The sequence below is a fragment of the Egretta garzetta genome, unplaced genomic scaffold, assembly GCF_000687185.1.
Source record: "Egretta garzetta isolate BGI_Z169 unplaced genomic scaffold, ASM68718v1 scaffold124, whole genome shotgun sequence".
NCBI lineage: Eukaryota > Metazoa > Chordata > Aves > Pelecaniformes > Ardeidae > Egretta > Egretta garzetta.
In genome coordinates, this window is record NW_009259423.1 from 240,143 (window position 1) to 266,811 (window position 26,669).

General features: G+C 50.7%; 2 protein-coding genes across 2 annotated transcripts in view; one reads left to right on the top strand and one right to left on the bottom strand.

Annotated features, from left to right (window-relative positions):
- Nucleotides 1–26: 26 nt before the first annotated feature.
- KLHL40 (kelch like family member 40) lies at nt 27–18,778 on the top strand. Its single transcript, XM_009636949.1, has 7 exons — nt 27–48; nt 9,181–10,301; nt 14,122–14,282; nt 15,902–16,009; nt 17,004–17,189; nt 17,739–17,885; nt 18,667–18,778. Exons 1-7 carry the CDS (start codon nt 27–29, stop codon nt 18,776–18,778), a joined length of 1,857 nt encoding a protein of 618 aa, XP_009635244.1.
- A 7,768-nt stretch (nt 18,779–26,546) lies between these two features.
- ZBTB47 (zinc finger and BTB domain containing 47) overlaps nt 26,547–26,669 on the bottom strand; it is a 12,667-nt gene continuing 12,544 nt past the window's right edge. The window contains exon 7 of the mRNA XM_009636951.2: nt 26,547–26,669. This exon is cut by the window's right edge and continues 1 nt beyond it. Coding sequence (XP_009635246.2) covers nt 26,547–26,669 — 123 coding nt within the window.

Genomic DNA, 26,669 nt, shown 5'->3' on the forward strand with positions numbered 1-26,669 from the left:
CCCAACGAGGCACCAAAGTACCAGAGATGGACACAAAATCTGAGGTCTGTACATGGGGAAATGTTTATACATTTCCATACGGAAATAATTTATTCTTCTTGTTCTGCAAAACGCCTTGACATTCTGAGTGGTTTTGATCCGATTTCTGATAAAGCAAATGTTTAGGCACCAGAATGAATTATTTTCCAACCACTCCAAAGCTTAGTGCCCTGCCTCTGTTCAGGACCAAAGTCCCTCGGGGATATGTTGGAATTAAAGCTTAGGAAACTCCATCCTGGAAACAATTATGCTCCTTATTTGTTTTGCCCAACCTGAAGTCTGGAGGGCCTCAACTGGTTCAGTGAAGACCCCTCTTGAGTTAAAACTTTGGAGAGCAATCCTCTCATTTGCTCTCCTTGTTGAACTTCTAATCAGATTATAACCCCTGCAGGCAGAGAATTCTCCTTCCCCGCGGCACCGCACTTCTCAGCGCTAAGTGGCCTGGGGATTCACCGTGCTCTTTGAAGATGGCTGTAACCCACTTCCCCGCTCCTCTCGCAGCGGCTGCTCCTGAGGATTACGTCCCAGTGACAATTTCATTCTGCTGCTGTCATTAGTTTTTGGCTCTTTTTTTTTTTTTTTTTTTTTTTTTTTCTTTAATTCCTAAGGAACAATTTCTACCAGGAGCTGGGAGTGATTTGCACACAGGGCTAATAATAATCCTGATATACAACAGCATTCATCAGCCTTGAGGAATGGCTTACCCAAGGCAACGGATGAAGAAAAGCAGTACTCAGCCTTTACAATTAGCATGAAATGGCGTGAAATGTCTTGCCCCTACCCATGGGACCTTGAAACACCAGTCCAAAGCCCCAAATGCATCTGAGTCCAGCAGCAGAGCAGAAGTTTTACCTTGTCCTTATATTTTTTCACCCCAGAGACAATAAAGGCTGCTCTAATTTTTGCCTAAGCCCAGCTGGAGTTTAGCTGGAGTTGGACCAGTGCCTCCCCTTTTCCTTACAGCCCCATTCTTCCTCACACTCTGCTCCTCTCCCTTCCACAGGCCAAAATGTCAGAGGCCATGTCTCGGAGGATTAGGGCAGTTTTCGGGGCGGCAAATTTCTGGGCCATCGTCCTCTACAACATCCTAGCCCTCAACAGCCTGGAGTTTGCACTGCTGGTCACCAAGAGACTCCTTCTGACGGGTAAGATGCTACCAGCCTTCCCCACCGAGGCACCCTTGTCTTGCTGGAGGGACAATGGTAGGGGAGCTGACGACTGGGACTTCTGAGTCCTCTTGGTGGCCTGGCCCTTGGCTTGTTACCTGGCTGCTCCCAATGTGCTTAATTATCGTTCAAAAGGTGCAGGAAGCTGTTTGTCAGCTCCCACCCTGCTCGTGTGAACTCTCTGGGGTATGGGCTGCCCTCCAGATGTGTTTGTACAGCTCCTAGCACAGCCCGACGCTGTCATTGAGACTCCTTGCAGCAACGCAAAGGTGACATTAACCCCACCTCTCTCCCCTTGCTGGAGAGAGGGATTTACGTGTCCTACCTCATCTCCTCTTGCTTCAGCAGTTACTTCTGCATCAACCCGAAGGTGACAGGTACAAATCCTTGTCCTGGGCTCCTGATGAACAGCCTCATCTCTACATTTCTAATCAGTGGATGGTGGCACTATTTTGAAGTCTTCCTGAGCAGCTCAGGTTATAAATAGCCATCGGGAACCTGTGTCCTCCAGCCCTCTCTGAGATGGGGCTGGCGTAGGAAGTGGATAATGTGACGCTCTGGGCTCAGTGCGCCAGAAGTGCCTGCCCGCTGAGCTTGCTGGCTTTTGCTGGTTGCATTATTCATTTCAGAGGTCCTGTTTTAGCAGGTACAAAGCCTGTGTCTCCCCTCTGCTGTGGATACCAGACTCGTGGTTACAAATATCGTCAGACCCTTCCTAAGTGGAGGGAGAGCTTGTGGCTCTCAGTCATTGGCGTAGGTGACAAAACCATGTGGTTCCTGGGTGCACATTGTGTCCCCACTCTGTACGGGACGAGGCTGGGGTTGATCCTCAGCATCAGCGGGACACAAAGCTTCCAGAAGGTCACAGTGCTGAACAGCAATGGACCTGGGCAGGTTGAATGGGCAGAAAGTCAACCACCATGTCTGAACCTGGGGGGAAGAAGGAGTTTTGGAGGTAGGGGAGTGCTCAACGCCACCCCAAATGTTCCCACATTAGCCACAGTCCATGATGCCTTGGTGGGCTCAGGCACCGCTTCATCTAAAATCTGATCCTGGGAATTTCTCTCTTCTCTCAGTGAAGCTGTAGGGCTGGATCCAAAATGGAAAATGTCATTGGCCATCATGAACTTGTGGGACCTCCCAAACCCACCTGAGAGGCAGCAGTGCTGGAGAAGAGCTGGCCCCAGTAGGCAAGCAGCTACACCCAGATGACCATGTCTCCCTCCATCTTCTAGGTTTCCCTGTCAGCACCTTGTCCATCTGGTTCATCACGTACTGTGGAGTGCAGCTGATCAAAGAGCGTGAGCGCGTCCTGGCCGTCGAGGAGGAGAAGTCTGCCAAAGCAAAGGTGGAAAAGAAGGAGGCATCGGCAGGCTTGTCCCAAAGCCTCCTTGGATGGACCAGAGCCCCCCTTTCCCCCCCCCCCCCCCCTGCCAGGCCAGCCACTGGCAGGGGCTCTCCAAGCACTCCTGACAATCAGACTGCTGTAGCTCATCCATGTAGAAGTCACCTGGAAGGCGCAGGTCACCCCCTTGCTGCAGGCAAGATTCTCTATAAGATGCAGTGGGCATTTCTCAGGCTCCCCGTGCGTGGCAGACTGCTGAGGTAGGCTCCCGGGACATTTCTTTAATGCCAGCAAGAGCCAGCCCCATCAGTTTTCTGACCCTCTGACACTGCGTGGGCCTAGAGATTTCACCCCCTTCTTCCCATAACACTTGGTCCACCAGCATTTGGTTTTCCTGCAGGACCTCTATCCCACGTCTCCTAGAGGAGACTGTCCAAGTCCCACGGCTGGAGGTGGGGCACACAGACACACAGCTATGAGAATGGGATTAGTTGGAGCTGAGCCTGCTCTGAGCAGACCATCTCCAGGTCCCTTCCAGCCCAAGCAATCCCATATTTCTTTCACTACGAGAAATGGGCAGCATCCCCTGTCAAGTGTTGAGCATCTACAGTTGTACAGTAAGGACTGTGAAATGGCTCAGCAAGATCTATACCTACCAAGAGGCTAATAAATAAATAGCACAGTCTTTACAGCAAAGGGAAGGAGGACCAGGAACGGCACATTGAAGGGTAATTATCTCCCCACCACTGTCAGTGGTGCAGAGTGATAGCTGTTACGGTCTCTGCAAAACAGGTCCCTTTGGTGCTAAATGTCTTCTAAAAAATGATTTAGTGCCAACATCAGCCATAGTCAATGAGAGTGTGGGAGCCATACCTGCTTCATGGCCATCACACATCATATAGGGGTCGCCTGGGGAGCAGGTGTGCCAAAGAAACACCACACATGGCTCACAACTGCTTGGTCCCCAGGCCCCAACTCAGACCTCCACTGAGTCTGAGACTGATGTGGTCACCACAACCATTCTGCTGTGATATGTGTCCTGGCACTCAAACCAAATCCCACTTGTGTTTTTTACATGCCATGGACAAAGGTTTAAGCTCACCTTCCTGCCCATGGCTGAGGAACAGAAGATGCTGTAGCCAACTCTTGCTCATCTCCAGCCAGCCATCCCTTTACTCAGCTGACCTCGGTGCACACAGCCTAAGCCCACGACTGCATGGCTGAATCAGCACACGTACTTATGTACAACCAAAGGAGGAAAGGCGGAATACCCTGAATGATGGGCAGTGATGTGGGACTCGGTGGCAGAGGGGAAGTCCATGATAGACTCCTTGGAGAAGTAGACTTTGGGACACTGCATAGCAAGTGCATGGAATAAATGTACGTACATGAAACCCGGTGCCTTGGGGAAAAGGTGGGTTAATAACTGAAAAACAACTCCGTCTCTCTTATGCTTTAGAGTAACTTTCAGTGGCCTTAGGTCTGAGTTCTGCTGATGTTGGGTGAGGGCAGAATCTGGACCACTTTGTAACGTGGGTGGAGATGCTTGGCGCTGGTGTGTTCTGGCTTCCCTGTGGGTGGAACGGGATCAGTTCCTAGCCAGCTTTCAGCTCTGCCAAAGTAATTTGTGAAGTCCCTGATAAATGTAATTTATTTATGTAGCAAATAAATGTTGGAAATCTGTGGCGCCTGTTACGCTGCTGTAATGCAGGTGACACCCTGGGTGATGTGCTGCCGTCAGAGCTGAGAGACACAAGGATCTGTCTGCAAGTCCTCACCTCCCACCCCTAATTGTGACACAAGACAAGACGTCGTTGAGTTTGCTAGAAACCCACCTTAGCGGCATCACCAGATTGGAGGTTCGGCTGCAGCTTGATTCATGTTCACCTTTATTTTGACTCCACCTTCATACTGGTGAAATACCACGAGCCTACTGCCATCAAACTTTCATCCATGTAGTTTTTATATCTGGGAGCCTGACCCAAAATGTTGGAAGTAGCAGCAGGTATTGTGCCTTGCTGGCATCTCTGGGTATCCCCAAAACCCTTTCAGCTACCAGGCACGTCCCTTTTTAACACAGATCTGCTGCTGGACCTTTGGTAGGTGTTTCTTGGCATCTCCGTGATTTCACATTTATTCTTTACCACCAAAACAGCCAGGACATGATGTGCTTCCTTCCAGAGTAAGGGTCAGCTCTCCTCCTCCATACAGGTGTCCTCGCATGGCTGAAGCCACCTTGAGCTGCCGAGACCAAGGGCTCTGTCTCTGCTGGTGGCTCAGGTCAAGGTCCCTGGCTGCCCGGGATGACAAACAGAGTCACTCACCTCCCAGTGTCCAAGTGGGTGACTCACATGGCAAAGCCCAGTGACTCTGCACTGCCCTCCTGACTTGGATACTCTGGGAGAGAAAATAACTCATTCACTAAGGATCTAAATTTACCCAGCAGCTGCATCTGCTGGAGCTGCCAGAAGGAGCTAATCTTAGACACTGAGTGAGCGATCTGTTAGAGAGGCAGTTCATGGGAGAATTTGGGCTTTTTCCCCCCATTTGCCTAAAGTTACCCCCTCGTTTATCACTGTTGTTAGAAGCCCAGGGCGGTCTGGTGGGCCAGGAGCACCCAAGTGGTGCTATCATCTCAACCACGTCTCACTATCTCAACCACGTCTCACTCTTCAGCGTTGTGCAGCAGACCCTCACCCTCGGCATAGGCCTCCATGGAGAGGGATTTATCAACTGCTCATCTCTCTGCTGGAGAAGAGTATTTTGTCTAATCTGGTCATGGCCTGCCTGTTAGTAAAACCTGCCTGAGAAGCCAAGAAAAGCAATTATTTATTGCAACTACAAATCCAAATTAACAGCCCTACACTGGACACTTTCTTGTTCAGCCTGGCATGGCTGTAATTCCTGCATTCACTTCTCGTGTTCTAAAATTTTGTATGGGAGGTAGTGACCCTGCTACATTGCATCCCCCATGGATGCTTTCCATGGATGCTCACCCACTCCCACATTATGGGGGGACTATTGCCCGATTAGAGATACACTTAATAACTGACTTAGTCCATTGGTCACAGGAAATCACTAGCTGTCGTCCCGTTAGGCCTGGGGCCAGTTGGTGGAGGGCTATTTCAGAACAGCCCACCTCATTCAGGGCTGTGCTGGCTGTCCTAAAGCAGTCAGCACTCCCGGGGGCCATACCCTGGGGAGAGTCAGTTCATCCATTCATGTGTTCATGGAGAAAACCGAATGGTAACAATCATCACTGCTCTCCCTTATCGCATCCACAGGTGCCATCTCATCTGCTTTTAGATGCTAAATCCCTCTGGGCTTGGCTCGGAGACCAGCTTACCTTAGTGGTGACACGTTGGGCCCAGCAAATGGAAGACAGATGGGACAAGCCTACTGTGACCAAAGCCTCCACAAGAGCTAATGGTTGCAGAGGGCTCAGAATTGGTGATTGCCTCAAATTCCACTGCTATCATCTGAGAAAAGTCTCCTATAGCAATCATAGGTGGCCTTGGCTCTCCAGTCCAGCAAGGCTGAGACCAAGCCCCCCCCAAATCCTATTGAATTCCCTGAGCATAAATAGATTGTAAAACGGCAACGGCCAACCAGTGTGAACAAATGAAAACCAGGAATGAGGGAAGACACACAAGTGAGAAAGCAATACCGTGCCTGAGATCCAGACTGGAAGCGTGTAACCTAAAATGTAAGAAGGAAAATAATCTGAACACCAATACCTGGTGGGAGAGAAGATGTGAAGCTTGTGGATCAGAGCTGCATGGAGCACTGCTGGCTTGTCACACCCAGCCCCAGGAAGGGTCAAGAGAGGTGCACGGTGGCTCTGAGAGCACCCCTGGGTCTCCCCACAGCACAGAGCTGCTCAGAGGGGTTGGGTCCACCAGATCGACCCTCTGTCCCACCAGGCTGTGGAAGAAATTTGTCTGGGGAGGGATCAGCCTTATCTAAGCTGAGTGCAGCTCAGGAGCCAGGGAGGTTTACAGACCATGTGAGGTCAGAGTTAACGCATAGGACAGAGCCTGTATGTCCAGCCTGGGCTGTATATGGTACCTACATCCCTTTGGATGACAGGGCTTGGGATGGGTGCTGCTATGATGGAACTGATAGCAAAAGAATGGTGGAAACGTAAGGCAGGGGATCACAGGTGTGACTGTTGCCCCAAGCCATGATGAGGATAGCATCCCAGCACTGCTGGTGTTAGGGGGCACGGGGGACAGTTGAGGGCATCTAGTCTGAATCTGTGATTTAAACTCTCCGTAGAGCAAATGGGGACAGATGGGCATCACTGCCGTCCTCTCATCTCAGGCAAGGGTCTAAGTTGGGTGCAGTGAACCAGCTCCTGGAGATACCTGTCTCTCCCCGTGCCTGTAGGGAGCCTAAATGACATGGTGCACCGAGGAGACAGTGCTCTGGAAAAACCAGGGCTGCTTCCCCAAGCCTTGGAGCTGGTCCAGCCGCTGTGCAAAGCCACCGAAGCTGATGAGGAGCCCGGAGCACGTTTGGGACTGGCACGGTGCTCTTCCCCTGGGTGGACCACAAACCTGGGAGAAGCTGCAGACCCACCAATCAGTCGGGAGCGTCTCTGGGAAGGGATGGGCTGCAGCTGCATTTTATCAGCAGCACCTCGTGACGTGGGGGATGTGGAAGCAAACCTTGGGTGGCAGCACGCACTGAGCATCACAGGGAGAAGGAAAACGAGGACTCAAGGGAGATTAAAGGCAAAGGGGGGGTGGGGTGGGGGTGGAAATCCCAGCCGGCAGCACGACAAGGCAGGGTTAAACTTGGGGAAGTGCAGAGCTCATGCAGAGGGAAGGGAGGGGGAGGACGGGGTTGTCCAGCCCCAGATATCTGGAAGCAGAGGAACGTTTCTGAAGTTCGACCCAGCTCAAAGATCAGTGCTCGTCATCTGATCCTCTCACAGATGAGCAGCACAGCAGAAAAGCTTATGATGTGAGCTCCGAAAACAGCTTGGGATTATTTCCCTGCTACACTGGTACCTCCAAGATGCTGCTGGAACCTCACCAGTACAGAGGCTTCATACCAGTATAGCTTCCTCCCTCTTCCCACTTATGTCGATAACCATCACGGCACAAACCACTTTTATAAATACATCCATGCCAGGGTAAGGGGTTGTGTGCCTTTAAATACACCAAAAAGAATGGCTAATTGAACCATTAATTAAATCTGTGCCATTGCTGAGTGTCGGCCAGCCCAGAGGGTCCATAGTAACAGAGATAAAATAAAACAGATTCATGGATAAGTTTTACCATAGGTATATATAACTATAGCTACTCTGCTCATCCATGTCTGTTAGAACTAATTGGCTTCTTCTTGAGCTCCGTGGGAAGAGCTGGACCTGGAGTGGCCATCTGAGGCCCCACAGGACTTCCTAGACATCCATGGACATGCAAGCAGGACACAAGACCTGCTGGAGACTTCAGCCTTTCTGGAGCATCAGCTCAAGGCCAGGCAACTTGTCCTGCTGCAGCTCTGGACTTCAGCGTGGGGGTGTTGAATCTCGGTAGACCTTAGCAGGAGACCCCTCAACTCACAAGAAGATACCTGTGTTTAGATGGCCTAACCCGTGAGTTGAAGTCCACCGTTGTGCTCTCTCCTGTTCCGCCTCAGACCCTCTCTCTGCCACCAAGAGGTGGAGGAGATGGATTTATTAATGACGAGGTGTTCAGAGGCTGTGCCGGTGGGGCCCATGCAGGTATTGCTGAGAAAGCAGAGCCATCCATCTCCCAACCTCCTCGAGTCTCCTCCTTTAGTGAGACTTTTTAAGTAACTTCCCGCATAGGTCTCATACCCCATACAGGGGTGTAAATAAATAGCTCTATCTTCATTTTCCACCCCCTCCCAGACCTCTGAAAACTGACTCCAGAGGAGAATAAAGGACAAACCTGGGCAGAAAAGCAGCCCTGGGAGTGAGCTGGCTGGAGTCGGGGATGCCACAAAGCCCACATAAGACGCTCCCTTATTGCATCTTTCCAGCTTTGACTTCACGGTCTATTTTTAGCCCAGCAAAAGGTTTAGCAGTTTCGGAGCAGTGGGTTTAGGGGTGTGGGGAGAAGGTCCCAGCCCAGCCCACTGGTGAGCCAGAAGGCAGATTCGGGTGTTTGATTCATCTGGAGATTGTTTCCCAAGCGCAACGCCTGAGACACTGGGTCGCGCGTGTCTCCCCTCATGGGACGGCAGCAAAATCTCCGGTTTCCCCCTGCGGTGACGCAGGGGCTGATGGAGCCTTCCTGAAGCATCGAGGCTGGAAGTACAGCTGTTCCCCCGTCCCCCTCCCTTCCTCCTTGTCCAATGTGTCATATTAAAGGGTGATCGGCTTACACATGCTCCAGTATGGATTCCTTAAGCTTTGTAACGCTGTGGCTATATATAAAGCCCTACGCTGGAAACTGAAGTACCCAGACAGCTGCGACAGTAGCAGGCGTTTCACATTCCCAGTGTGCTGACAGTCTGGAAGCAAGGGAGACGCGCTTGGAGTAAGTTCCTTTACCAGGGGCTCAGGTATAGATATATTCATAAATATATATATATAAAAGAAGGACTGGGGAAAAAAGGAGCGGTTACTCTTCACCATGGGTTTGCCTTTTGATCAAGTGGAAGAACTGCGTCTCTACCAGCAAACTCTCCTCCAGGACGGACTCAAAGACATGTTGGACCACAATAAGTTTCTGGACTGTGTCTTGAAAGTCAAGGGGAAGGAGTTTCCCTGCCATCGGCTGGTGCTGGCAGCTTGCAGCCCATATTTCCGAGCGATGTTCCTCTCGGACAAGGAAGAGAGCAAGAAGAGGGAGGTCAGTTTGGAAGATGTTGATCCAGATGTCATGGGCAAGATCCTCCATTATATCTACACCTCCGAGCTGGAGATCACAGAGCAGAATGTGCAGGACATCTTCTCTGTGGCCAACATGTTCCAGATCCCTTCCATCTTCACCGTCTGCGTGTCCTTCTTGCAGAAGCGGCTCTGCCTCAGCAACTGCTTGGCTATCTTCAGGCTGGGCTTGATGCTGGATTGTGCCCGGCTGGCCGTGGCAGCTCGGGATTTCATTTGCGATCGCTTTGCGCTGGTCTCTCGGGACGAGGAGTTCTACCAGCTTTCACCCGATGAGCTTATTGCAATCATCTCCAGTGACTCCCTCAACATTGAGAAAGAGGAGACTGTCTTCGAAGTGGTGATGAAGTGGGTGGGGACCAAGGACCATGAGAGCCGGCAGAAGGCCTTGCCTGTCATCTTTGAAAGCATCCGCTTCCGCCTCATGCCCAACGACTACATCAAGGACCACGTGGAGAAGCACGCCATGGTGAAGTCCAGCCCGGAGCTGCTCAAGAAGCTGCAGATGGTGAAGGATGCCCAGAAAGGTAAATTCACCGTGGTGAAGAAGAAGAAAGTGAAGAAAAGCAGTGAAAAGCAAGAGAAAGACAATGTTGTCAATGGAGCAGTAGATGAGGAGGAAGATACAGAGGAGGCTTTCCCAGGGATCTTAAATGACACAATGCGCTTTGGGATGTTCCTCCAGGACCTTATTTTCATGGTGAGCGACAGTGGAGCAGTGGCCTATGATCCCACTGCCAACGAGTGCTATTTTGCCTCCCTGTCTACTCAAATCCCAAAGAACCACATCAGTCTGGTGACCAAAGAGAATCAGATTTTCATTGTCGGGGGACTGTACTACAACGAGGACAGCAAAGAGGATCCCATGAGTTCCTACTTCCTACAGGTACTACCTTTATCTTTCTGTTGTTTCTTTGACCACTTGGGAGCATCACCAGTCTTTAGCTTCCATGTACTGCCAGTAATATGCATTGTCATGTGAAGTTAAAAAGGAAGTTGTAAATGAAGGTGCAACATCTGAGTTGTTTCACTAGAGATTCTTCCCTATATTTTTAAGGCAGATCCCCCTAGGGGGGCAGGGGAGTTTCTAGTCATTGAGGAAGGAAGCTTGAAGGGGTAGGTAATAGGAATAACCCCCTCCTGATCCCAGTCATGAATAGGGGATGATGTTGAACCATGTATTAGATCCAGCCCTGGCTGCCATAGGGCACATTAACTGGAAGCTTAGTGGCATCGGGTCTGGGTTCAGCTTTGCATCTTTTATGTTCCCTGGTTGTGAACCCCCCCAAAAAAAACCCAGTGGAGGGAACAGCAGCAGCTACAGCCACAGAGCTAACACTCCAAGGACACAGGGTATGTGCCCCTACCAATACGTGCCCCATTTCCAGTGCTGTTCTTGCCCCTGGAGGTGTGCTAGGTCCAGCTCAGACTCTCTGGCCATTTCTCTCATGTGCAGGGGAAACCATGGTGTGACATGGGATCCTCCACGAGAAAAGTGGCTGTTCTAACTCAGCAGTAACCAAAGCTGTCATCAGATCAAGCTGTGCACAGGCAATCTGAGCCCTGGCCTGAGCTGTAACCTCAGAGCACTTTCCCTGTAGACAGCCAACACAAGGCACCTACCCTTCTTGCTGACCCTCCAGGAATCCAGTAACTCCTCTGTCCTTCTCCCCATCCCCAGAAATCCTTTTGTTCTTCTCCCATGGCTCACATATCATCTGAGAGGAAACAATAACACGTCCAGGCAGAAAAGATAAAGTGAGGGTTGTTCCTAAGCCAAGACACACAGCCTTGATCCCCCTGTTGCCTCATTGCATGGGTAGGTCTGTACACCATGCTTGTCCTCACCTGGAAAGGGTCAGGTTTGGAGCCTATGCAGCTCACCTAAATCCCATGAAACGAGAAGTCAGCAGGATGAAACCACAGCCCTAGAAAGCAGGATGGAGGGGGAAGGCAGTGGGAGTGCTGGGGGAAATGGTCTTTGAGATACAAACCTTCACACTGGACAATGGGTGACAACCAGCGGCTGTGGCCAGCTGTGTCACTTAACCTGCAGGTAGATGGGCTGCTTTGTGTTCAGACAAAACCTATGTCTAAAGATCAGTGCTCCACCAGTTTGGTCAGGCAAGGTAATTCCGTGAGCGGCAGTGAAGGTCCACCATGTCCTAGGCTGTTTCAGCACGACTACAGCAAGCAGGTCAAGGGAAGTCGATTTTTCTTTTTTCCCTTTGATCATACACTTGTGAGACCACATCTGGATGCTGTGTCCAGTCTGGGGCTCCCCAGTACAAGGGAGACATTGAGGTACTGGAATGAGCCTAGCAGAGGCCACCAAGATGGTCAGGGTTGGAGAACGGGAGGTACAAGGAGAGGCAGAGCTGGATCTGATCAGCCTGGAGAAGGGCAAGGGAAGACCTCATTTGGTGTCTGCAACTCCCTAATAGGAGGAGACACAGAAGAGGGATCCAGACTCTTCTTGGATTTGCACAAAGGTGGGAGAAGAAGCAATTGCCAGGAGTTGCAGTAAAGGAAATTTCAGTTAGCTGTGAGGAAAAGCTTCCCAACAGAGGTGGTGGAGTAGTGGATCAGGGGTCCAGAGGGTCACAAAACCTCCATCCTGGGAGACATTTAATATTTGACTGCACGAAGCCCTGGCAAGCTGCTCTAACTCCAAAGCTGCACCTGCTTGAGCATGGGAGCTGGATGAAAGACCTTTGGAGGTCCCTTCAACCTAAATTATTCTGTGATTCTATGCTGCAAACAGCAAGATTTCTATATTCAGCTCCCAATTTTCCACTGACTCAGTAGCAAATGCCTTGGGCATCGTGTGGCCATCTTTAGCTTCTTCCCCACAAGAAGGGGGCAGCGGTCCCTTCACGCCTTGCTGGGACACTCGTGCATGGGAGGTGCAGAGAAGTCCCAGGGCTGGAGGGTGCCATTCGTTTGCAAAGGTGTCATTTATTGCCGCCAGTGCCATCACATAGCTCATGGTTTCTATATGAGTAAGAGCCTTTCGAGCCTTTTTTCAGCTGAAACTTCACACAGATGTAGTCAGGCAGCTGTAGGATGGACCACTCTAACACCGTGTCAGTGCAGCAGCATTTTACACCCTGTGACTCTGGTTTTGGCCTCCCTGATTTCACATTAACCTGCTGAAGCTAGGAGAGTTAGGTCAGGGATAGTTTAGATTTAAGGACAGGCACCAAAATACAAAAATGCTGAAAAATCCCAGCGGCCTTGCAAATTTTGACAGGAACAAAACGATGCCATTGACATTTCAGATGGAAAAGGGTATCCTTTATTTGTCACTTCCAAGATTTATGACTTGAAAACAATGCTGCATCCATCAAGAAGCAGGAACTATCCTGGTGACTGGGCTGCTCAGACTTGCACTATAAATAACTCCTATGTGGACCACAGCTTACAAAGAGACAATAACCACAGGCACCCAGCTGAGGCCAAGTCTTCGGAGGCAACCCAGCAAGCTGAAGCTCTTTGGCCCGAGCCCATAGCAAACAGTGCTTCAGGCAGCGATGCGTCACAGCTCCATCTTGCAGAGTCCCACCAAACTGGCTGCAAGATGTCACTCCAGCCTTAACCCATGAAGTCCCTCCTCTGCTACCAAGCTACATTAAAAGTTTTTGCCCCAGTTCACAGTCCCCATCAAGCCATGGTGCCCAGAGAGCCCTCAGCCTCATAATCTTCCACATCTTTTTTTTTTTTTTTTTCTGGTGGGAGATGAGGCAAAGCCTCGATCTACAGACATCCAAGAATCCACAAGGATTTGGCCATCTGATCTAGTCATACTAGTGCTGTATGGATCAGTTTCCCCATCTATCAGATGGGTCTGGCACAATTTGGTCAGGAGGAAGAGCTCTGGGCTTTGCAGCACCGTCTCCGTTGTTTTGTACTGTATTGAGCAGATAGGTATCGTGTCAACAGCCTTTGTGCAGAGGGACACACACAGGTTTCATCTCACGAATGCTCACACCCCCTGAGGTGGTATGGGACAACGTCTGTATCTTGAGAAGCAGAGGAGGGACACAGTAACTGATCATTTGCCAGAAAGAAGGAGAATTGGTGGGAGAAGAAGGGGCTCAAGTGAGTGAGCTGTGTAGCCAACATTGCCAACACCACACTGGTACCCGGCAGAGATGGAAAATATCAGGATGAAATGCTGTGGCATGTGTTACAGCTGAAGAGGTTCAGGCAAAATTTCTAAGATCATAGAATCATAGAAAGTTTAGGGTTGGAAGGGACCCCTAGAGGTCACCCAGCCCAACCCCCCTGCAGGAGCAGGGACACCTTTAACCACATCAGGTTGCTCAGAGCCCCATCCAACCTGACCTTGAATGTTTCCATCTGTTATAGGTCCAACATGAGACTCTCTCATCCAAAGATGACCAAGCTTGTTCCAAATGAAGGCTTTGGTGCGCAGAGCAGGACATGTTCCTGCTGGTGCAGCTCTGCTCTTACGTCTTGTCATAAAACATATGCCATATGATATAAGACTTGGATTTGCACTAAGATACCCCACCCTGCCCCAGATGGCAAGGCATGGGCACAGACCAACATTGCAGAGAGTGCCTACTGGGGTGACCAAGCTGCACGTGGGAACGGACTTTGCCCTCAGCCTCTGGACCCTCATTTTTGCTAAGCGAATGGGCCGGGTGTGCGCACGCTAATGACCATGTGTTCCCTTTCAGTACGACCATCTGGATGCAGACTGGCTGGGGATGCCCCCCCTGCCATCCCCTCGCTGCCTCTTCGGCCTGGGAGAGGCGGAAAACTCCATTTTTGTGGTTGGAGGGAAAGAACTGAAAGAGGGAGAAAAGACCCTGGATTCGGTCCTGTGCTACGACCGGCTGTAAGTGTTCATGTGCAACCACGGGGCGGGAGGTGGTTGACAGGAGAAGGCAAAACAGCTGCCATGCAAAATGACTCCAGCCCACCAGGGACCAAAAGGTTTTGGAGACAGGGCTTGAACCCTGCATCGAGATGCTGGGACCACTGGGACTGTCTCAGGCTGAACCCTGGGGCTCTGAGCTGTCTCTCTCCAGCTGCTTCATTTATTATAATTGAACCTCCGGGAGATGGAAGCCATAACGGGGATATTATGTTATCAGGGACCAAACCTAGCAGATGCTCATGTGGGACTTGTACAGAGAAACAAGGGGACTTTTTCCTTCTGCTCTTGGTTTGGAGGTCCAGCAATCTTCCCCATGGTCTCACTAGGAATGGCTTTGGACAGGAAAGTTTGTTTTGAAAGTATTCAGGTGTGGTGCTGAATGGCCTGCTCTGAGAGATATCAGGCTTAATATACAATTATTTTTGCACAATGGGCTCTGACCCATGGTATATCATGAGCTTTATTAAAAGGCACCACCCTGTTCTGCTCACAGGAGGCAGAAACACCCACAGACTGCTCTTCTCTGCCCCGAAGAGGCAGAACAGTAGGCGTTAACAAGCCTTTGCTTGGTCTATATTTAGATGGGAGTGCTTCAAAGTCTGGTTTATAGGCAGAGAGTTGAAACCGGTTTCATTCCCAGGGAACAGGGCATTTATCTGCCCCTGGAGACGCTGGGAAAGGATGTGTCTGCCCCTGCTAAGTGCTCAGGGGGTGCTCTGAATACCGACTTGAAGCTGGTAGGGATGTGATTTCTATTTCTAGTATTATTTAGGTCAAAACTTCAACTGTAACAAACCTGGAGAGGGCAAACTGCTGGTCTATAGGATCAAATACTATCCCAGAGTGGTTGGACAATTAGAAAGCACTCAGAGCCCAGGCATCTCAGTTCTTAGGTAAAATAAAGTGCAGGTCTTGGGGGCCTCAACCTACAACTACTGGGGACGAGTCTAAGCTACGTGGACATGGACAGACATCTCTTGAGAAATTGGTCAGCCCTGTTTGAGTACCAGTTTGGGGTTTGCAAAGCCTTGTAGCTACATACTCTGCTCAGCTTCCCTGGAGCTAGCTCAGAGCCTTCAACACAGCCTTGCACTATAAAATGCGGGCGTACCCATGGTGGGTGGGTGTTGGCCAACCATTGCACCTCAAAGTGGAAGGTGATGGCCAAAAAGGAAATTTGTCCTCGTGACTTTGCACCCCTAAGTCACATTGGTTTTAGTTTTTTCCATAATGCAGAAATCTCTGTCACGTCTGTGTCTAGCTGGTAATGCTTGTAAATGAGATGAGGTCCTGGGAGAAGAGGGGCTGCGTACACACAAAGCCCAAAAGTAGAGGATGCTGAAGATAAGAATGAGCCTTACCATAAGCATCCTCCATATCTTGTCTTCCCTTTTTTTTTTTTAGGATCACAAAATTTACTGGTTGAGCACTATCTCATTGGAAACCTCATATTTTTGAGATTGTGTTTTCTGTTTGTTGGGATCTGTGCTCACCTCTAGGTCTGGAAAGTGCCACGTACTCTGGGCCTCATCCAGCCAGCTACAAAACCTTTCACTTCCCATCTTTCCCTGATCCAGGTCCTTCAAGTGGGGTGAAGCAGATTCCCTTCCCTACGCAGTCTATGGCCACGCGGTGGTATCGCACAAGGACCTTGTCTACATCATTGGCGGCAAAGGAAGCGACAAGTAAGTCAGAAAGGAAGAGAAATGGGGGGAGTCATCCCCCAAACTAGTGGGAGTGAAGAGCATGAGTTGGTACCTGCCCAACCTGGATGCTGTGGGTTACGGAGGGTTGGATGGGGTGTGAGACGTGGATCCTTCCCTCTTGCTCACCTCTGTGACTGCAGCCCTTCCCAAGCCATTAGGAGTCCTACACCAGGGAGATGGCACTGTCCTTGCAGGAGAGGGAACATAGCATCCCCTCTACTCACAACAAATAAATATCGCACAGATTGGGAGTGGCATTGAAAAGGAAGATGCCCCTGCACATTAAGGGTCTCCTGTCTTGGACTTGCAGCGTGGTATGGTCCTAGTAGTCAAACGCAGATGGGGATTTGCAATAGGGGTGAAGAACTTCATCAAAACTGACCCCCATCCTGCCCTCCTGCAGGAGATGGGCTCAGCAGTAAAAGCCTCTCTTGGGGACCATTGCAGCAATTTCTTTGCAAGGCTGAAGCGTGACTGTTTGCAGACCCAAACGTGCCATAATCCAGCCAAGACAGGTCCTGCTCCGAAAGGATTATGGCCTGAAAAGTGTGAGCGTGCATACATTCACGCACCTTACATTGCCATCCCGGGGAAGGGGGCCGTTACTGATGGTATTTCACAGTTTCAAGGTGGATCAGCAGCACTGAAACTCTGTCTGATGTCTATGGGTGAGGTCCTGCGAGGCAGTTAGCTACATGGGCCCCTGTCCAGCTGCGTGAATGCAATGTCGAGCTTTTAGGAAGCCTATCCAAAGCGGGTACACCAGGAGGAGTTGTGCCATACACACAAATGATGTCTCCAGGCGTAGGCATCCTTGGGTGCACACCCAAGCAAAGGCATTCATGTCGATGTGGAGGAGCAAAATCCTTTCTGGAGACCCCACATTCTTCCCAGAAGATGTTCACCGCCTCCTGCAGAGCAAAGCTGCCCCTCCGTCAGGCAATTGAGCCTTCTCTCTCTCATATTTCTCTAGGAAGTGTCTGAAGAAGATGTGTGTCTATAACCCATCCAAGTTTGAGTGGAAGGAGCTGGCGCCCATGAAAACTGCCCGGTCCCTGTTTGGAGCCACTGTGCACAAGGACAAAATCTACGTGGCTGCTGGTGTGACCGACTCCGGCTTGACCAACTCGGTGGAAGTGTATGACATTGCCACCAACAAGTACGTACCTGAGCACACCTTCGGGGCGTAGTTACACAAGGAGCATCTGTAGGTGTACATTAAGCAACTTCGAACCATTCTGGAGTTTGCTTGCAACTCCTGATACCAGTTCCTCCCAGTCTGTATTCCTCAGACAGCTGGGCATCACTGAGACTACTGCAGTTGGGCTGTGGGTCATCTCAGGCTCACCTTCAAAGTAGTTCCACCAACTGGGTTCCCTGCAGGGCTGTAGCTTCATCTTGGCAGCTTCACCCAACACAGTAGACTCTATGACTTTGGGTGGGCCTTGCAGCTGCAGTCCCACCGCTGGGACCTGCTGGTCCATGCCAGCTGTGCTTCACAGCTCATCTGCTCAATGCAAAATGAAGTGGAACTATAACGATGGAAACAGATATCTCTAACAACAGACAATGTATGATCCCACCCCATGTAGACCTACACAAGTTAATCTGTCGCTAGTTAATTCGGTTGTTGGTTCCTGATTCAAGGCCGTCCTTGGTGCAAAGGTAGGCAGGGTGCCCTAACATGTCCCCTCTCTCGATGTGGCAGGTGGGACACTTTCACTGAGTTCCCACAGGAGCGCAGCTCTGTCAGCCTGGTGAGCTTGGCTGGGGTGCTCTACCTGCTTGGAGGGTTCGCCACGGTGGAGACGGAGTCAGGAGAGCTGGTGCCAACGGAGCTGAATGACGTTTGGAGGTGATGATCTTCCCCGGGCTGCCCAAGGGAGCATGGGAGGGATGGTAGTGAGAGCCACTGAAGGAACAGAGAGTTTCTGTCTTTCTTGACCCCCTCCATGTAAGATGGGTGTTGTTACCCCAGCACAAGGTTGCAGGCTCAGCACAGGGTATCTGGGTGAGAAGTTCGCCCTGCACTGGGCTGGCGGGCACATTAGGTGATTCAGTGACCTCTCCCAGCCTCCTATAACGACATACCAGGGAAAATCTGCTCCTGTAGCTTTGTTGCTGCGTTGACATTTTGCCTGGAGCTGGTTCCAGACCTCCCCTTTGGCATGAAGCCGTCGGTGTTTGTGCAATGCGTGCTCTCCCTGGGAAACGCCAGTGCTCAGGCTGGAAATCAGAGAGTCTTACGTGCGGGCAGAAAGCACTTTCTGACAGCTGCTAAGACAGCATTAGCTGCTCCTGTCCTTCACATCAGCGGCTCTAGAGCACCCTCAGCAGGCACCTGCTGGCCTTCACCATGGGTGTTCAGTCTTGGTGCCATCAACCTGTTTCCCAGTGGAAAAATACACCCTCCCCTGTGAGACCACGTGCTGATATACATGTCCCCCAGCCCGGTGCTGCAAACCAGAGCACACCAGGGCTGAAAGTCCCCTTGCAGCTCCCACAGATACCTTGTGGCCAAATAACGTCTGTGGACATCCCACTATGCACCAGGGCTCCCACCACTATGGACAGTGTCTGAAGTGAGGGAGAGGAGATGCTTTCGTCACCGTAACTGTCTCTCTGTCTCTCCCCAGATATGATGAAGAACAGAAGAAGTGGGAAGGGGTCCTCCGGGAGATCCAGTACGCCTCCGGTGCCACTTTCCTTCCTGTGCGCCTCAATGTTTTACGCCTAACAAAGATGTAGTGATTTATTTTTTTTCCATGGGGGTCTGGGGCAAGGAGGGATGGGAAGAGGTGAAGCCACGCTTATCAGTGCAGGGATGTGGCATCTGGATACTGTGAAGGACATTGCATCTGTGATTGGTACCATTTTACTTAGTCAAATTATCTTGAAGCCCTACGGGAACTTGATGATGCTCACAAGATAACTAGAGGTGGGATCTGGAGCCTGCAAGGAGCCGGGGTTGACCGAGAAGCCTGGAGCAAGGAGCTGTTCCAGTTTCAATAGACAGGACAAAAAGATCATATTCTTCTTCCACTTCTTTCTCCATGTTTTTCCCCATCTTCTCAACTGCTATTGAACCTTCCCAACCAACAGTGGAGGCAGAAAGGAGGTCCCAAGGGACTAAGCTGATGTTCCCCAGGGAAGGGGGTCTATAAAGTATTTCCCCGCCTAAGGTAGTTGTGAGCTAGAGCCCACCTTGGAGAGAAGACAGAAGGGTGAAAGTCAAGTGGTACAGGAGAGACCTGGGGGCACTTTGTTGAGTTCTCGGATGATGAGGGTTGTTGGGATGTGACAGTAAAAAGAAAAAAGTATGTGAGCATGGGCAGCAGAAGCACTTTGGAAGTCGCAATGAAAAGAAAATAGTCTTATTTCTTTGCCTCCACCTTGACTTTGGACTGAAAGGACACCAGGAGCTAAGGTCTGCGGGAGGGGAAGAGTCATGTGAGTAGCAGGGTAGGAAAGGGGGGAAGGAACAGGCAGGGGAGTAAAGGCATTCATCTCCAGTCTTTTGGTCTCCTCATCTTCAATCACAGATCACAATGTCCTCACCTATGGTTGGACAAGTGCTGTTTTTCAGGGAAAGGTTTTATATTTATGCTGTTTCTCTAATTTTTAATGTTCTGGCCTGGATTTTTTTTAAAGAGTATTCTAGTTTGCTAAGTACGTGGAGATCTCAGATGTGTTTGGCTCAAAGAGAGCTTCCTACTGAAGAAAAATGCATCTTTTTTTTTTAAAGTTATCCATAAGGATGTTTTGATAGAAACACGACTGTACGGGCAGCAGGACAAAGATCTGCTAGAGCAAAAATCTCCTGATGCCCACACCATCTGACCAGTGGTTGATTTAAAAATAAATTATTAGGCTATTTCAAAAGAAATCTCCCAGATTTGCATGTTGATAGAGCTGTAACGGAACGTCCACCTCAACCAAACACAAGGAGCAAGCAAAAGCTGCAATGAACTCACGTGACAAACCAGCCCTGTGGAGAGCCCTAGCACAGCCCCAGCTTTTATCCCTCTTATTTTACCCCATTTGGGAGCTGAAACTTTAGCATTCATATCCTTACAGCTATTCTCCATGGATATGAGGACTAGGTTACCTATGACTAGAAGGAAGCTGGATGCCTATGTGATCTCATATACCATGAAGAGCGGCGATACTCAATAATAAAAAAGAACAAAACCAAACTTTTCAAGATAATACCCTCAAAGTGCCATGAAAATTATGGTATTAAGACTCACATATGGCTGATTCGCCCAACTCAAAATGCAGTCGTGGGGAAACTAAAATGTGTTTGGAAGGAAGGACAATTTGGCATGGGTAAAGAAACTGGAGTCTTGTCCTGGTTTCATTTTAAGGATTTAAAAAGTTACAGGATAATCTCCTTAGAGGACAATCATATCAGAACAGTAATGAAACATTTTCACAAGAAAAATAAATCCAAGGTGACTGGCTGGCACAAAATAGCTTAGAAAAAGAAAAAAAAAAGGCAAAAAAACCTTTGAAACAATCAAATGTGTGAAAAATGTACTGAAAAAAATAGTATCTTCTACCCAGTTCTGCAGAAATTCCTGTGGACAACTCCCAAGCTAATGGAAGATGAATCATCAAATGTACAATAGCTCATGGCAGAAAAGAAAAAAAGTTAAAAAGAAAAAAATAATCCAGGCATAAAATAATAAATTTTTTTTAAGTCATTTATTGTGGTGGCAGGATACCACCTCCTGCCTGGGATGGGAAACCAACACCTTCAGTTCAGCTCTTCTTGCCGGACACAGAATGGAAAGCTGTTGGCACTTGTTCTGAAGAGAGGGTTAATCCCCATACACCCGCTGCCACATTGCTTGGCTGTCCTGGGGGAAATCCGGGTCCTTTGGCGTCAACAGCAATGTTGCTGAGCCTCGATGAGTTGGTGTGGCGTTGTCCCTTGATAGCGGCTTGATATGTGCTGATTAAAACTGGTCCCCATCCTTGGTCGCTCACCTCACAACTGTCCATCGGGAACACAGTTAATCGGACCTTAGTGCTCCTGTGTGGTTCATGTCCATTATAAAGCTGTGGGAGATGCCGTTGCTGGTGCAGGGCAAGGAACCATAAAAGGAAAAATAGCTGTTGTATAAAAGGAACCAGAAGAGCTTGAAATATGCCATCACTTGAGCAACGAGGGCCAAATCTCAGTGCATGCAAGCCAGCATTGGCCCAAGGAAGGCAGCGAAGTTGCGTATTGCCAAGAGAAAATCTGGCCCACCACCTTGCCAAGAGGCTGCTTCAGTCCAAAGGCAATCACAGATAAGAAATGCCAACATGAATACTCAGCGAGGCATCACTCCTGGCTGCTGCCTGTCGTTTTCCTGGCTCAGATGCACACAGTTCCAGTGGCCCAGGTCCCCTGCGGGTATCTTCTCCGGGCAATGCCAGCAGCAAAGGAGTAGGTACATCCCAAGGGTGCGGGAAAGTCATCTCTTCTTCCATTAGCTTCCCAATATCAGTGATGACTTTAGCTGGCAAGGTTCCTACCACTCCATTTTACATCGATAAAGGCATTGGGTGCTTTTGCATGGGCTCCTTGGTTTCTCCACTGCTTGCAGTTTTGCTCAGGGATCCCCAGCTCATAGCTCACACAAATCTCATGGAACCAGTAGGATCCAGGAGCTCAGCCCTCACCAAACCCCTTCATCTACCCACTCATCACTCTTCCCTGAAAAGCTATTTTTTTTTGGCCCCACAGCAGTCCAGTTGTCTCACACACATGCACACACCTCCCACCAAACCCAAAGGCAAAGGTTATGTCTGAAGCGATGGCAGCGGTAAACATGCCATGGGAAGCCCATCCTGCCGGGCTCTGACTCCTCACACAATTGCCTGAAAAGAGACTTTAAAAAAAAAAAAGAAAGCAAAGCTAAGGTAACAAAGAAAGTGGTGGAGCTTTAGGTTTTCTTTTATAAAAGACAAATCGTTTATTGATTCAGTCCTTCCACTTGCAACCTCTTTGGTAACAGTCATAACACTTCCAGACTGGGAGAACAGTGGAAAGGCCCAATTCTGACCCTTCCCTACCTTCAGAGCTCAGTGACCCCTGACATGCCTTGGTGAGAGGCCAAAAGCAGGTTTCAAAGCACGGCCAAGGACCTGGCCTCTAGGCACAACCCAAAACAGCCTACCATGACTCGTCTTGCTCATGGGTAGCCCAGAGCGCAGCCCCAGCACCCCCAGGAACAAGATGGCTCGGGATGGGGATGCATGTTGGGCCCTCGGTGCCAAGGCTGACCGCGAGCTGTGCCCTGGAAGGCAGCTTGGGTGCACCTCTTGGGACCTCCCAGACATTGGTCAACGGGGCCGTCAATGAAGCAAGACTCGCCCGTTCCTGTGGTAGGCAATGACTTGCCCCAGCTGGCCCAATGCTGAGGCACTAACCCGAGCATCTCAGCCTCCCCCTCATCACACCATCCCAAAGAGAGTAACTGCTGTACTTGGAGTTAAAGATAAACATATATTGATTACACATGGTCATAAAAAAAAAAAAGTAATAATAATAATACATTTCCTAGAACATTACTTAAGACGCTTCCGAAAAGCATCCAAGCTTCCCCTCCCCGCCTTCCCTTATCTATACAGAATAAAGTGCTTCGTTTCATTTGTTCACACTAGTAGAGCCACCGATACACTCTTAACTTGGCATGTTTGGGCAACCGATACTGAATGCCATAAAATAATACAGAGCCGAACACCAGGCATGAAAAACTAGTTTTGAGGCAAGTGCTTGGGGTTTCATTTGCTTCCTTCAAGTTCCATGCTACTGAGGTTGTTCTTATTCCTATTTTTTTCATTTTTTTATTATTATTATTTTCTTCCTTCGCAAGTTCGACCCATCTCCCATCATGGTTACGTGTCAGTAGGCAGGGCTGCATGTGGGGAAGCTCTCTCCAGCCGTGTGAACAACGGGCGTCTGTCCATCCTTCCCTCTCGACTTCAGGCAAACCAAGAGTTTCATCAGTGGAATTGTCTAGCAGCGGATGCTCATCTCTATTGCACTGTCACAGCCGTTCCCCCCCGCCGGCTGTCCATCCATCCATCACCTTCCCACCGCGCTGGGGTTATGGCTGTGGTCCAAAGGGCCAGCCATGCCTCACGGACATTGAGGCTAACTGGTCTGTGCTACCAGGCTCCTGGGATATATAAACCAAAAATGACCCTCCCCACATGGCTCCCTCCCTCCCTCCCCAGAGTTCAAATGAAGGGGGGAAAAAAAAATACTCAAACCCAGAGAGGTCTGGGGTTAGGCGTGTGGGCAGAGTTGTCAGCTGAACGTTGCATTGCGGCATATTCATGAACTGTGTAATGGAAATCAAGCCCCTCTCCACCCTCGCGGTCTGTCGAAGAAGGGATGTGAGAGATTAAGGTGCAAGAGTTAAACAAAAAAAAAAAAATTTTTTTTTTAAAAAATTAAAATAAAATATAAAAAAAAGCTTGAAAACAACGGACTCAACTCCCCCGCCTCCTGCCCCATCTAACCCAATGGGTGCCAACCAGGATGGATGCGGGACGAGACACTGTGGGAGCGACTCGTTTGAGCTCGTAGTACATGAACGAAAACCAGACACGAAGAGACACATCAGGGCCAAGTAAGGGTGTAGACAAAAGGGCTCGGAGGCCATGTGGCACTCCTGGGAATCTGCCCAAGCCTTGGAGAGGGGAGGGAGCAGCAGGGATCTGGTTCTCCAAAGTGCTGTGTGCATGGTCACATCTCGACGTCTCCAAGTGGCTCTCCGGGCAGGCTCTCAAAGGGGATCGTACGCAGCAGGGATCAGTCTCTGGGCTTTCTCCTGGGCTTCTAGCCTCAACGAGGAGCTCTCATCTCGCAGTGACATCCAAGCGGGACAGGTCCTCACTGGGAGAGGATGAACCGGGACAGGGACAGGGAAAGCCACCTCCAGGTACAAGGGAGCACATGTTGGCATGGGGGTTTGCTTGCAGGGAGAAGTCTACCAGCCAGGCAGGCTGATAGGCTCCACCACAGAAGATCCTACAAGCAAAGTGAGTCCTCCTCAGGGTGCAGTACTCCTATCCCATGTCAAGGCTGTGTGAGGGGAAAGAAATGCAAGGGAGTGCGAGGGGATGGGGTCTGGGAGGCAGCAGAGGAGATAGAATGGACCATTCTGCTGAGGCCCTCCAACACCTGCAAGAGTATCACTGAAGGCTTCTCTAAAGCAATCGTCTTCCAGTCTGGCTCATGGTCCCTTTAGAAAGCCAACTGCCCCAAGAGCCAAGGGCCCACATCCCTCACAGGTTTGTGTTTGAGAAGGCTTTGCACCATCCCAGTAAGCCTCAGGGTCATGGAGGAAAGAGAGTGGAGAAGCCTTCGGTACCTAACTGAGAAGGTCAGTATGACGAGGCAGCTCTGCCATAGCATCCTCCCTTTGCTCAAAGCAGATGGAGATGAGGGTGAGCTGACTGGTATTGACTGCGGTGCTGGAGGTCCACAGGATCCCAGCCAACATGAGGATGAAAAGCAATTTGTTGTTCCAACATGCTAACACCCACAAGAGCAGCCAGCTTTCCAAGAGACATCAAGCATGAGGGGCACCACTCAGCAGGAGAGGGCATCAGTCACCTAACCCGTCACCTCAAACAGCACTCAGGAGAACAGCGGGTGCTCCCCTGTCCCGCCCCTATCATGCTAACACTCCTGCATGACCCCGGTCAGCAAAGCTCCTGAGAAGGTGGCTGTATCTTCCCGGCTCTGCAGGGACAACCTCCATGCTGCCCAAGTGCTTTGCTGATTTAGTCCAGGAGATGAAGCACCAAGACTACTTGCAGAGCCAGCTGTGACTCACCATCCCCAGCACCCCATGGCCACCCAGACTGAGGTGCAAATGGGAAAGGGCTCCTGCAGCCGGCTCGGTGTCCTCTCTTCCTTCTTGCCTACCAACAGCCTTGCTCACCACCTCCTCTGTGACCTGACCCATGTCCACATGCATCCACTGCTGGCCTTGGGAGCAAGGCATCAACTGCAATGCACCCCACCTATTGGCCAGCACCTCTCTGCCTGTGCTGGATGCTCTGTACTCCCTGCAGTGCTCCCAGCTCTCCCCGGCCCCAAAGGGGACACTTCCCTAGGCAGGGAGACCACACAGCCATGGTCAGGCCAATGCCCAACACCCCGGGGCGGAACACAGCAGCGAGAGACCCAGCTTGGACACCAGCGTCCAACGAAAAGGTAACAGCAAAGCCTTCCTCTTCTCCTCCTCCTCTGCTGGCATGAAGCCAGCCTGAATAAGTGAAGCCAAAGACCAGCTCAACTTCAACAAGCACAACACGGTTGGAGAAGCCCTAACCAACACCACGGAACATCACCAAACCAACCACAGCCCTCACTGGTTCCCCTCTGGTCCCAGGGCAGGGCAACGGCTGCCAATCCCATGGAGTGAGGTAAAGCTTGGGAGAGCAACACCAGCAACAAGCTGGAGGATGGGACATCATTATCAGGTTTAACGTGGTCTTGCTTTAGCTCTAAACCATGCGATGGGACCCAACCTGGAGCTCATGCATTGGTCAGGGGTTTATTCAAATTGTTAAGGCACTATTCTGGGCTGATCCTGCTGAGAAACAGCGGCGTCCTGCTCCTCCATCCCAGGTTGCCGCAGAGCCACCTTCCCACTGGTCCCGAGGCCATCTGAGCTCTCCCGGGGACACCTCGCCAACTCCAGAACATCCCCAGGAGCGCAGCTCCTGCCAGGATTAGCAGAAAGGGCACCCCAGAGCCCGGCTCCCTTAGGGCACCCCAAAAATGAACGGGCAGCAAGGTGCCGATGCCCCGAGACGCAATGCCGGTGTTTGTGCTTTCGCCTATTGAGGAGGAAAACCTGTCACGGGGAAGGAAGACGTGGCGAGGGCTGCTAACGAGAGCGGGCTGATGGCTTTCCAACGGGGACATCTGCTCGCTCGCTGCGGGCCGCCGGGGCCGACAGACGGGACTGCCAGGGGCTCCTCCGTGGTGCCCACCTCTCAACCAAAAGAGCCTGAATTGAAAAGACCAGCTTTACAGTACAGGGATTCAAGCACCACTAGCTAGATTTTGGCTTCTTATAAATATCGAAGCGCCAGCAGGCATTCATTCGGCTAGCGAGCGGGCAGGCGACGCCGGCAAGCTCAGCCCCAGATGGCACGGTATCCTGCTCCTCCAAGCCCTGCCAGCATCCCGGCACAAGGATGAAGCCTATGCGTGGAACGATGAAATGGAGAGCAACGCCTTTTACCTACACCCTTACGGACGGACGGCGGTTCTCCCCCACCCAACATCCATGCTCCTCGGGGAGGGAAGGCTTCCTCCTGCTCCCCCTCTCCACGGAGAATGACGGGTGAGAAAAAGGGAAAAAAAAAAACCCAAAACAACCCCAAAATGAGGAGGAAGGCGGGTAGAGAGCAAGCGAAGCCTTGGCTCCGGGGGCGAGGCGTTCCCGAAGGGCAAAACATGTCCGTGCGGGCGCATGGCCGGGGTAGGGGGCACCTAGTTGTTGTTCGAATTTATCCTCCCCGCGGGAAACAGGGGAGGGGGTGGCGGTAGGTGAGGAGGAGGAGGGAGGGTGTGGGGAAGGGGATGAAGCAGCGGCAGGGGCAGGGGGGAGACGCC